The sequence below is a fragment of the Cryptotermes secundus genome, unplaced genomic scaffold (assembly GCF_002891405.2).
Source record: "Cryptotermes secundus unplaced genomic scaffold, Csec_1.0 scaffold1076, whole genome shotgun sequence".
Lineage (NCBI taxonomy): Eukaryota > Metazoa > Arthropoda > Insecta > Blattodea > Kalotermitidae > Cryptotermes > Cryptotermes secundus.
In genome coordinates this window covers 163,000-176,540 of record NW_019732383.1, presented here as the reverse complement: position 1 = coordinate 176,540, position 13,541 = coordinate 163,000, and the positions used below count along the sequence as shown (strand labels likewise).

Genomic DNA, 13,541 nt, shown 5'->3' with positions numbered 1-13,541 from the left:
TAACGCCTCTGATAGATGGGGGAAGCATTATAGATACCGCCAAGCCAGTAGAGGCAGAACTCGCTGGCTCGGTCGGGACTGATGGCACGCACCAATATCGGTAGAGTATAGAGACTGGTAGAATATCATAGAGGGAAGCACAATGGACCAATACAGGTCTTAGTGCATGGGGAAACCCACCCTCTCCAATAAATAACTAACTAGCAACGGCTATTGTGTAACGGCATATTTCGCGGTCTTTACCCAGCAACGGGTCTGCATGCCACATTATATTCTTGCCTGACCGCAGAGCAGGTCTGCTTTGCTCCTAACTGTAGAAACGACAATACATATTTCTTAATTAGTTTCGCGCCATGACGTCGTGGGTTAAGTGCCACCAGGCGGAACTTGTGGAAGATTGTCTTGGAGTCCTCTGTTTCGCATGTCCCGTGTTCTACTGATATTTATATGATTTTACAACGTAAAATATCTTCAGCCTATAAATGGCGCCTTTAAATATTTCACCGGCCCAATAATCAGTAAATCCATTAGATAAGCATCATACAAAATAGAAAAAAAAATCTAGGTTACATTAACATATTTTTTTTCCAAGTGTATGTTTTATGAATCATTTTGAAACGTGTTTTATTTTAGGAGTAGCCGAAATATATTGAACCTGCTTAAATATTGTCACTTGTTAGAGTGACTCTCGACGGGGGTTTTTGTTGGAGATGGGATTTATTGATCCCTTTAACACACGACTCGACATTGCACCTAATTATAGCGCCATCACTGATCTCCACAAATTTACTAATCACTAGAGCACACACGAAGTCTTTTCCATCTTGCACTGTTTTCATTAGTCGTTTCCCGGTAACGGATTCTAACAGTGGAGATTCTTCAGCTTCCGCGCTCACACCATCCGCCGCTGGCCATTGTCCTCTAATGAACTAAGGTCTAAACTGTGTCTCGCTTATAACCCCTCGCCACAGACCAACAGAAATCACATCTCTCCTATTGTTACTTGTGTGTATGTTGCAGGTGTTATCTAGCAACGGCCGCTATTCCGTTGTTTGTTTCGCAGCCGTTGCCTAGAGACGAATATTTTTCCAGAGCCGTTCACTAGTAACGGCTGTTTCTCTGGCTCCACAATTCTTGCTTTGGGCAAATATGCCACAGTATATACTGTGATTACGACCCGTGCCTGCTTTTAGCTCTGTGTTCCCCAATTTAATTTAGTCTTGGAACCGTTTCGCTCTCGAAAAATACGGAACTTCCAATAGGATTCTTATACAGGAAACTAAAAACAGAATCCACAAATAGATAAGGATAGTAATAAAAAAATGTTACCCAAGAATATGGATTTAATCGAAAATATTTACGCGGAACACCGTTTGGGAAACACTCTTTAAGTTAAGAGACTTTGCTTCTTGAAATTTGCCTAGAACAGTCCAGGTTCTAGTAGCATTCAGAATCCTATACTTAATTGCAGTACATGTAATTTAATATAGTCTAAAATCTTATGTTTAATTTTTGCTTTCTGTTCTAAAGGGTGACCTCGTCTGGTTCGACCCCGGTGTGGGTCACGTCCTTCCTGGAGAGGTACTGGAGTACCATCGGGCTGCTCAAGTCCTGACAGTGCAGGCAGTCATTGGCGGTAAGGTGAGTACTGGAATGCAACTTCCTTTTAATTCAATCTTTATATTCAAGGGACGGACCCTGAAATATTTAATAGTGTAGATTGATGGTAAAACGACTACTAGTAGAACTAAGGCCTGCATACGGTTCCCTGGATATGCTAAATTTCTTATAATTCAGCTAACTCTTCCATGGAGCAGAGTCGACAAACTGATACTCCCACGAATGTTCAAGAAATTCCTGGCCGTCATTTACGTAACCTCGAAGATTCATTCCCGCATGCACAAGAGACCTCAACTGGAGACTTCCAGAGCCACTTGAATCCACTTGATTTCCTGAATGGAAACATTTCCATAATTGTAGATGGAGCAGCAATTGAACGGCCGGTATGAGTTTATTAGGAAGTCTTCACTGCGACGATATAGGTCGCCATCTGTAGCGAAACCCCATAAGGCACCTAGCTTCCGGTACTTGCTTGGCAGGTGGGTTGCGGGGAGTAGCTACTGCCGATACTTTGTGATGATCATGACGTTTCTAGGCCTCTTCACCATAGCTAAAGTGGAGTGTACGTGTGAGGATTGAAGCTCTAAGAGCTTTGACTACGAAGATTTGCCGTCTTCTGAGATGTGACGCCCTGTAGCTTGATAGATATTTGTCAACGTTTTGGAGGAACTTGTTGCTTACATTTCCAAGTCTACACTCAAGATGGCGGGAGTAGGTGCCTTCTAAAAGTTAATAAATACCTATAACACTGCATGGCATTATGTTCTAGAAGATTCTAATTTTCCGTGGTAGAAATACTGAATATACTAAATGTGAAATACATCTATTTATTTTGGATACTTCATTGGCCCTCGTGCTCATTTATTCTGATATAATTATGTTGGGAAACTATAAAAAGCTGTTCCCAGTACACAGAAATCGTATACCCCAATATTACGTGAAATATCCGCTATGTCGATAATTATACATTAAATTTCTTACGTAAACCATAGTGTTCTTTTTTTGTACTTCGTGTAAAGTAAGGGTCATATTGGTATAATGAAGTTATGGTTGGATTTATTGGATTCTCGTAACTCATAACTACAGGTAACCAATAATTTCATGGTTCTACACACGCTACAAATCACTGTACTGCAGCACACATGAAGTCTTCTGTCTTCATCAGTCTTTGTCTCTTTACGGTCTTCATTAGGCGTCGCATGGAGGTTGTTCTGCTTCGTTGCTCACGTCCTCGCTGGATGGCAGATGGCTCAAACCTAACATATGACGTCAACAAATTCAAGGACGCAAGCGACAGTCAAGTAATACCGATGGCAGGGATAGTTAATTTACGACTGGCGTTTTATCGCCAATCAGTTCTTCTTGGCGCCTAGCCCCTCGAGCCTCACGATCAGAGTTCCTCATTCTTCTGTTTTTGCAACTGACCCTTACGGTCATAGTCCTTACGTAACATCCTCTCTGACGAAAATGTGGCGTTGTCTCTTAGAAACTTGGCCTGTGTCAAGTGTACGTATCGCACATATAGCAGGTTATTGAAAATTGTTCCCTGTGCACTACGTAAAAGTGCTCTGTCAGGCCAGGTTTTGTAAAGCAAATCATGTCTGTCTTAATTATCTTAGGCTACAACGCTTTAGTCACTTGAGCGGTCGTAAGCGTGACCACCATCAAATTTAAGCTTCTTATATTTTCTGTATCTGGCTTCACCTTGTCGTATGCTGCGAATATGTCCATTTTCATGATTTTGTATGATCTCTGCTTATCGCCTGCACAATGTTGTTATATAGTCGTATGCATAGGGAAAGTTGAAAGACGTGTACAAATCGCGGACCTGAGTGCACGTTGAAAAATTTCCAATGGTGCGGAGAACCTTGTTTTGTAGGCGCTGCAATTTCAAGAGGTGGATGTCTGCCTCAATTTCCCAGGTGAGGCAAGCGTAAGTCATTATTGATCTAATCAGTGTTTTCTGTAGGGTGAGTTTAATGTTGGCGTTTAAACGCTCACCTTTGATTAGGCAAGAGACTCTAATAAATGTTTTGGTAGCCTTGACTTCAATCATTTTTATTTGCATATTCGTGTAATCCTCTTATCCAAGATTACACCGAGATATTTTACGCGATTGACGAAGATGCTATTCCGTGCATTCAATTTAAGATGAGCCTCAAGGGGGGGGGGCGCTAAATTTATGAAAAATTTAGGTGGCCTGAGTTTTATCTTCATTGATCTTTATGTTCAGACGCTCACGCCACGTCTCAATAGCACTGAGACCTCGCTGCAGCTTTCTGAGAACATAAACCTCTTTGCGGTCTGTCACGTTTATACAGGTGTCACCAGCAAAGGGACCTAGATAGACACCAGGTGTTTGGGCGTATCAATTGTACAGTGTGGGGACAGGACGGAACCTTGTGGCACACCTGTTTGTATATCTCTTGGCGTGGATATTTCACCTCCGACCGAGACTTTCTCTGGGAAAGAAGGGAGCTAATGAGCTTTATTAGACTCATTGAAATTTTTAATTTAGATAATCTATGTAGCAAGCCAGTTTGCTGCGTTGCATCAAATACTTTTTCAATATCCAAGAATACCGCAGTCGTGTACATGTTATTCTTGAAATTTAATGTGAAGTGCTGTGCTGTGATGGGCACGGAAACCAAACTGGCTTGCATTAAGCAGGTCTTCAGTGTGCTTTTGGACTATTTTCAGAACAACTATCTCGAATAGCTTGTCTGTTGTAGACAGGAAACTAATAGAACTTAAATTTTGAAGGAGTTAGGAGTCCTTACCGGGTTTCGGTAACATTATACTTTGCTTGTGTCAGATGTGTCACTGGTCTTCTTGGAAGAAAGGATGTGGTCTACAGACGCGAGCAGATCTTGGACTGCAGTCTCCACCAGTCGCTCATGTGTTTCTTCACGCAGGTCACGAGATGTGAACTGGTTTTCTAAATAATACTCAATCGCGCTGGCCTTCTCGTTGGAGTGACATGCTATTCCTAAAGAGCCATGAACAGCGGTGGATGTCTTTGGTTCATTCCCTTTCATAAGCTATTTCTCTATAGGCCACAGATGTTCAAGAGTGACCTCACAGTTCCCTACTCACACCTCCTTCCAACCGTTCGAGTGCCTTTCTACGAGTCATTCGTCTGACGGTTTTGGTGATCCAATTAACCGCCGTTTTACTTGCTGGATCTCGGGTTACTTGCCTCAGTTTCTTGATCTAATTTTTTGTTTTATCAGACTCTCCAGACGAAGTAGTTCGTTATTTATGCCCTAGAATGGAATTTTTCTTGTCGACAATCTATGCGCCGAAGGTATTGAGGCAGTAAAGTCGATTGCCGCTTTATCGGCTTCTAACCCGGAGGTAATTTGGATTCTAGGTATAATTAATTCAGAGACCAGGCTTTGAAACCACTCCCAGTTTCAGATTTTGTCAACAGGATCCGGAAGGTTCTTAGTTCTGATGAGATCCAGTTAGTGGAAAACGATTGGTAGGTGATCAGAGTCCAGAATATCGGAGAAAATGACTTCTGGCAGCCGGACATTCTTGCGCACAACAATATCGAGCACGTCACAATTTTCTGTAGGAGAGTAATGAATGGGACATTGTGGAGCTGAAATTCAAAATTCATTTATTAGCAGTAAATTCAGCAGTTTCATTCCTGAAGATTTGGAAGCTACGATATTCCTAAATGGGTGTTTAACGTTCAAATCTTCTGCCAGTAACGACTTATGTCTAAAGCTTAAAGAGTTCAGTGATGTCTGCATCATTCCAGGCGTGGTCTGGTGACCTATAGACGGCTGCAAGTAGCACTTCACTATTAACAAATCGGTATGCAAACCCTTATGTCTTCCTCTCAGGTTCTCAGTATATAACTTCGACACTGACTGCATAGAAAACACAGCCTCTTAATAAAAATACTCCGTGGCCTCTATTCCGCAAGCGAACTATACCGACCGAGCGACCGCCTCTTGTCAGCGAAGTTAGTGCCAACAGTAGCGGATAGGTGGTATTCTACAATTAAAAAAATCCCCGCTGTTGTTCATTAAGTTTTCTAGCTCCTCAGTTATCTTCACAAAGCTAAATGGACCCCGTTCCAGACCCACTACTTCTCAGAAAATCCTGGTAGCTCCGAGAATCGAACCCGGACCTCTGGATCTGTAGCCAGGAACTCTGACCACTAGACCACAGAGGCGGTCTATGAGTATTTATCGTTGGTTTTAATTTTCCCCGTGCTTACTCGATTTTTTGGTCCTACCAACGTTTGAAGAAGGGAATTGAGAATTGTATACGGCACTTAATTAACTGAGCTTGTTCTCCTGAGATCGTCTTGACAAAGTTCGCATCTTATTTCTGCTCTGTTCCTCGCTGGCTCATTGGCCAATATGTTCGCTCGGCCGCAACAGAAGGTCGCCATGGAAACATTATTGTAACAAACACATGAAGGGTGTGTCACATTTGTCCACTGTTTCCATGCGATACTGAGACGCGCCCTTGGGTGTCTGGGGTTAGATCGCCCTTCCGGCAGAACTTTTAGAAGTTAAGTTCAGGTCTACATGCCGATGATGACCGGAAAGGCTCTGGAAAATGAAAATAAAATGTAAATTCTCTTGATTACTTTTGCCTCTGATAGTTGACACATCATTTCTAAACGACGCGAAAAATTAAAGTTGCCTCATATCCAATTAAGCACCATAATATTATAAGGTAGTCCCGATGAGTTGAAGCTTTTCAATTGACCTAATCCTTCCGGCCGCACAATGGCCCTAGGGTCGACTCAGCCTCTAATAGTAAAAGTACCAGGAATCTTCCTGGGGGTAAAGGGCGGCCGGCGCGTAAGACTAACAATCTTATCGCCATTTATGAGCCGATTTTCAAGAGAAAATGTGGGAGTCTCGACGTCTCACAAACGCTATGGGCCTCTACGACCTGTTACAGGTATACTTTTATGCAGCTTCACGCATGCTTAGTCTTTATTGATATTAAAACAGGAGAAAGTTTCACGCCCACCCGAAGTTTTAAAATATTGCGAAATATAAAATTACGTGAACGAAACAAATTAAATAACAGTAGTTATATCTTCCGAGATATTCCGCTTAGTCCGTTGAAAGTCAACAGACGTTTAGGAGGAACATATGCCCTTCATCTTCGATATCGAAACATGAGACAAACAAGAAACAAGCATGAAGCAGATAGCAAGCATAAATCTGCTGTTAGCAATGGTATATCCGTACGGGGTTCGATATCCTGTGATGTGCAACGGTTTTTATCCCCACTGTGTGCGTACTGGTCCAAATTAAGACTGTTAAACCATAGAGTTTGAGATTGGATGGAAATTAGCTTAAATGAATAAGACAAAGAATACAGAATGTTCGTGTAAAATATTCTAGAAAATAACCATGCTGGAGAGTTAGCTGTGATGGAAAGAATATACTCTTTGAAATTGTTCTTATCCTATGATACAATATGGATTTAATCGGCCAATGATTTTGCCAAATATTGGCTTTTGTTTTAGCGGCGGTGAGCCTCAGGGTTTTACCCCACGTAATTTATAGTGAGTAAATACAACGAAGCCGGTCACTGTAGCCGAGCGGTCTGAGGCATGAACTGTCTTCTCTCGATCAGAAGCCGGGATCGTGAGTTCGAATCCCACTCAGGGCATGGATGTTTGTCTGCGTTTTTCTCTGTTATATACAGGTAGAGGCCTTGCGACGAGCTGATCGCCCTCCCAAAGAGTCCTACCGAATGTGTAAGATCTAGAAAAACCGAAGTGAACGGAGAAGTTCATGGAGGTAGGCGTAGGCCCAATGGGCTGTAGTGCCAAGGGGAAAAAAAAATACAACGAAACGGTGCGTGAAGCGAAATTTAATTACAATTGCACCACGACAGAAGCCGTCCTGTAACGGTTCTAGACTCGGTCTCTTCCTGGCGTACCTGATATCCTTGTAGAGAAACATCGACACCTTCTTTGGAAGCTGATAGTCGTTCACCTTGGCAAGAAATTCTTCGCCTTTTATGAAAATGAATATTAATTACCGTCTTTAAAAGGCCCTCATCAGACCTTATATTAAACCAGCTGAATCCTGTCATTTTTTTAATGTCCATCACAATATCATCTTCCAATTTTCGCCCAACTCTCACAGATTAATTCTTCTCTTTAGGCAGGATCTGCTCCTATCAAAACTCCATATTTCCCATCCCTCCCAGGGCGAGAGATTTTTCTCTTCTGCAGAGCGTGTGAATGACCAGTGCACATTAAACGGAAATTACTACAATGTATAGTATGATTTCAGTTTCTTACAGTGGCGGTTATAAAATCTTCTGTATTCTGAGGTAAAATGGCATATAGGTCGTTGAATTGTAACCGTTGACTTTCAACGGACTGTATGGCGTTATATCCAAGAAGATAAAACTCTATTACAATGTATTTGCGATTTTGTTCTTCTCTGTGTTGTCCATGGGAACGGTAGTTTCTACGCCTTAAGTCACTAGAACTGTTTTCTTCAAAGAGAAGTACTCTGGGAGTAGACGTCTACCAGCATCTACCTCCATTTTCATCCCTACTTACCACTAACTTCCATATTGTAAGTTAGAAAAATCTATCTATGATCTTAATTAAACACCAAGCCAAGACTTACGGCGGATTGGAGGTACATCTCCATTCTTAACCTGGGCAATGGATGGAGATTAGTGGTCATCTTCAAGCCCCTTCTTCCTTATCCCCGGTACCCATTGTATAAGAGGCTGCGTGGGACCTTGTGGACAAAAGAAAATTTTCTTGCTCCTATCGTAAATCGAACCCTGGCTCTTCTGTTTTCCAGCCTTTACCTTAGTCACTGTACTGAATAAGCTGCTGATGTTGATATGCAGAACTACACCTCCGAACCCTCGTATTCCTTTCTGTCGTGGTGTTTGATTAAGCACAGGGACAAATTTTACTTTATACATGCATGCCACAAGTCTGACCATGCGGTAAGAAATAATATAAACGCTATAGTACTGCGACGAAAACACCCCTCCCCCTTTTCGGGCCAAATTTACGAAATTAAATGTAGAGAAATGTTCCTTTCTTCTTCTTCTATTCCTGTTTCTCCTGCTTGGAGCATAGGGCATCCATGAAACGCTCGTTTCTCTTCAGTTTATTAATCTTAGACAGTGTGTAGGACTCCTTGGACGGGGGATCAGTCCATCGTAAGGCCGCTACCTAACACAAGCACAGAATAAACGCAAACAGATATCCATGCCTTGAGTGGAATTCGAACACACGATCTCAGTGTTCAAGCGAGCGAAGACATTTCATGCCTTATACCGCTCAGCCACTGGGATCGGTACCTTCTTATTATCCCATGAAAATTACAGACATTTACATGAGGTGCATGTTTGTATATAACTTTAAAACAGATTTATACACGAGTTTTTTTTTTTTTTTTTGAGGAGGAAGAACTTATGCCAAGTGCTGAACTGATCTGGTAGTTTGTCGCCAGGCTTCCCCTCGCGGTGACCTGGATTTAATCCCACGTCAGGTCATGTGGAATTACTTGTAGACAAAGTGGCACTGTGACAGGTTTGTTCCGAGTACTTCTGTTTCCTCTGCCAGTTCTCATTCTGTCTACTGCTCCACGCTCATAATTCTCCGGAGCTAGTGCGGTAGGCCCACTAGTGGCCGAAGTGCCGAGTGGATTGAATCTTACCTCAGCACACGAATTAAAAAAACGCTAAAATGAAGGGCTGAGTAGTAATGACCACCAACTTGAAGCTGCAGTGTAATGAAAGAGAACACGTTTCATGTTGAACTCGATGGTAAGTAGGAATTCCATCACGGAACAGTTTCTCCATGGTTCACCTTTCGAGACACATGGACGGTTATTGGGACTGTTCAGTCACGTGTCAGTGTCTCATGTAGACTCGACCAATGCAAACTGTAGTTTATAATTCCTGATGTTATCCTTTTGCCTTAACCGTGGTATTGAAAACTGTAAAGGTTTCTAACGATGGTATATAACACTCAGAATTTCTGGAGTGTTTGGATTTGTCCATCGTCCGGTATTCTTCCGGTTATTACAGATAGATTTTTATAAGGGACGGAAACATATTTGTAGTTCCGAAACGTTGTCTCCTCTAGATTTTGAATACCGGAAGGTGGACAAAGTTAAAAGAACTCGGTAATTCTGCGTGGGTATTGAGTATTGACATGCGGAGGTGGACAACCTCTGATGGCCCCAAGCATTTAGACAACCTCTGGGTTCATTGTAAGTCCCTACTTTCACTACGGCCCTTGGAAAGAGCATGGGTCGGGATAGCTCAGTCGGTATAGCGACTAGCTAAGGGCTGAACGACCGAGGAGTCGGAGTTTGAATCCCGGTAGTGTCAAGAAATTTCTACTCCCCACGTCGTCCAGATCGACTCTGGGGTCCACCCGACCTCCTATCCAATGGGTACTGGGGGCCCTTCCCCCGGGGGTAAAGCGGCCGACGTGAAGCTGACTACTCACTTCCAACTAGTGCAGAGGTCAAAAAAATATTGATCTATACATCCACTTCCCCATACGTCTTCATGGCATAGTGCTTAATTAATTAAGCACAAGAACAACTTTACGTTTGATCTTCGAAAGAGCCCTGTCCTTACCACGAGAGCCAGAACCTCCACTCCACCCACGTAGAGCTGAAGGACTTGTCCACATTTGCTATATATATACATACAAATATGCAAACAAACAAATATACATTCATACATACATAGAGGTTCCTCTTAATGCACAGTTACCAGTTAACAATCCATTCTACACTATTTTCTGTCCAAGGGAAATAGATATCAAGACAGTTTTTCCGAAGGCCCTCCAAAGAAAAGCTTCAGCTGTCTCGTACATGGCGTGGCTGGCTGTCTTAACCATTTCGTAATTCTTAACAACTTTTAGGATTCTCGGATGAAATCATGTAGAAACAGGACATGCCAATTCGGCCTCCACCAAGTTGTTCATGTTCATTATCGCCTTATCCTCGACACTGTATTCTGGATACGGAGTCGAGAAATGTGCAACGCTTGTACAGTTTCAGTAGAAAAACTTTAAGGAAGGACACTATTTTCAAGACATAAACGTAGATGGGGGAATAATGTCAGTGTATTTTAGAGAAAGGGGATGTGAATTTGTAGAATGGATTCGTGGTCAGACTGGTTCCTTACCAACAGGCTGAGAAGCACTGCCTTAGGTCGCTGTAGCGCTCAGCAGCTGCATGCTTGCTCATTGACTACGAACCATCGTGATGTAAAGACGTCATTAGTGTTTACTTTTGCTGTATTCTGTTTATATTTTCATCCTGATGCTCTAAGCAACTGCCCACCTGAAGAAGCACTCAAAATCTACTACCTTTGGCTTGTAACATTAACTGCAGTTCAGTGGCGCTGAAGAATGCAGGGTGATATCCTAGGCTTTGCCGTTATGCCAATATATTTTTAACTTTATACTTGCATTCCTTGTGTTGCGTAAGTTACTTTTATTCTTGTTATTGCTTGTCCTGTCCCTGCTGAGGTCGATTAATTTTTCAGTTTACCTAAACCTTCTAGCCTTCCAGCCAACCTTTCAAACTGAAAGCTAAATTGTAATTTCCTCACGGTCGTAATATTATTTTACTTTGTACAAAATAATTACCTTATAAAGACGGAATATATTTTTTAATATTATACCGTATATTAGCATAATACTACTTCTCGTCCCTCGTTAATACGAGAGTAGGCCTCATTTCAAGGAACTAGATCAGTTGGTTTAAATCGGACAGAAAAACACACATATATGCATAGACACATACTGACGAGAAAGACTGTATTACTGAACTTTGGGAAATAAATAAATTGATATCGGTAACTACATCTAGAATTATAAAATGTATTGATACATAATAATTCGACATCAGTCAAAGAATTTCCAGATTGTTTACGCATGGATAACTCTTCATGCTTGAATGACCCTTTAACTGTAAATCGTTTCTAAGCAACAGAAGAACAGAAAGTGTAACAAAAAGTGATCGTTTGACATCAGCCAAGTTCTCTGTAAGTAACGGAGCCGGCATAGCTAAGTCGCCATAACGGCTGGGTTGCTGGCTGCTTGACCAAGAAAACGGACTTCACTTCCCGGCACGTGTAGATTTTATGTTCCCCATACAGCCCAGACCAGCTGTGGAGCCCATCCAGCCTTCTACCCTGTGGGTATGAAGGGAAAAACGGCCGGCGAGTGAAGCTGACTACTTGTGTCTGCTGAAATTACCTGAGTATGTGGTGCTTAGACAAATGGACGGCTTACCTTTAATTTTACTTTACAACTGACATGAGTGACGAGTTATGCTCCGAATTAAAAATGCGTACAACGTCAGTGGCAGTGCTAGTACAGTAGCTTTGTTGGTAAGGCAAAAAGGTGAGAGTTATCCCTGGTCTTAATTAATTGAGCACCTTGCAGTGAAGAGGTATGGGAGAGTGAAGGCATAGCTCCGCCATTCTTAAACTCAGCACTAGATTTTTTTGTATCTCCATATATTTGTACAATCAGCCCATTGTGGGTTATAAGTACATCTTATGTGAGACTTAATCTAAAGCTTAAATACTAAGAGAGAACATGTCAAGGAGAGTAATGCTCCAGAGAGCATTCTCTACGGATCTATTTCGAGTGTGTCGTTATTTTGTGTGTTGCATTTACATGAAGCGTGTCGTTTGGTTTATGCCTTTTCAGTTTTCTGGGCTCGTCTGTCTCGTTTAGTGGTGTGGTTGCCAGTTCATTTGGATGTGCCACTATCTTGTGTTTGTATTAGCGGCTGATGTTTGTGGTTTCTTCCCGTACTGTGGATATGCCTAGATCGGCGTGTAGTAGTCTGCTAGGGACGTACCACGGTGCATTGACTATAGCGCGAAGTACTTTATTTTGAAATCTCTGCAACATTTCTATGTTGGATGTACTTGCAGTTCCCCATAATGGTGCGCCGTAAGTCCAAATAGGCTTCAGTATTGTCTTGTAACCTAGGAGTTTATTTTCGGTAGACAGTTCTGACTTCCTGCCAATTAGCCAATTCATCTAACTAAATTTGATGTCCAGTTGTGTCAGCACTAGATGGAGTTTCGTGTGCGCCTTCCGCTTTGCCCCGGGGGAAACAGCCCGCTATACACATTGTATAGGAGTCTGTGTGAGCCCCAGATCCAGTCTGGATGTTATGCAGTGGAGAAAAATCTCTTTCCTCCACCAAGAATGGAACACCGACTCGTTAATCCAGCCCGTAGCCTGGTCGTTATACCGACTGAGGTCTCCGGAGTCAGCAGCTGTATTGGTACAGCTTAAAAATGTGAGGGTGTGAGTCTGATTAAGCTGGCTCAGGGTAAAATCTAGTATGAGGCTCCTGTGAACATGATACTGGACTTCTGGGTCCTGTAAAGGACGTGGAGTTCCTTGACCAACAGAAGGACTGTCGGACTACTTTCGGAGTTAAGAAATTATTTATTTTCTTCTGCTGTGGTCGTATATAAGTTTCATACAGCTTCCTCGAAGCAGCCAAATCCCGCTTATATATATTTCACAGCTGCTTCTGCTGCTCTGGGAATAGACCCTTAACAAAATATTTGGAAAATTGTTCTTGAGAACTAAATAGAATGACGAGTTCAAGGAGGCTGAGATGAGCATGGCATGTAGCTCACATGTGAGAGAAGAGAAACGGATACATGTTTTTGTTGGGGAATATAGGAGGAAAAAGGCCAATAGGACACACTGGACATAGGTTGAATGATAATATTAAATTATATCTTAGAGAAATAGGATTGTATGATATGGACGGAATTCATGTGCCTCTGGATAGGAACTAATGGCGGGCTTTTTTGAAAAGGTAATGAAACCTCAAGTTCCAAAAAATATTTGAGACTTCCTGTCAGATGGAAGACTGTTGGCTTCTTAAGAA

General features: G+C 42.2%; 1 protein-coding gene across 1 annotated transcript in view; it reads left to right on the top strand.

Annotated features, from left to right (window-relative positions):
* The window catches only part of LOC111867697 (unconventional myosin-XV), a 177,236-nt gene that overhangs the window by 5,325 nt on the left and 158,370 nt on the right, over nt 1-13,541 (top strand). Inside the window, exon 2 of the mRNA XM_033752782.1 lies at nt 1,531-1,641. Within this exon, the coding sequence (XP_033608673.1) occupies nt 1,531-1,641 (111 nt within the window). The remainder of the gene's footprint in view (nt 1-1,530; nt 1,642-13,541) is intronic.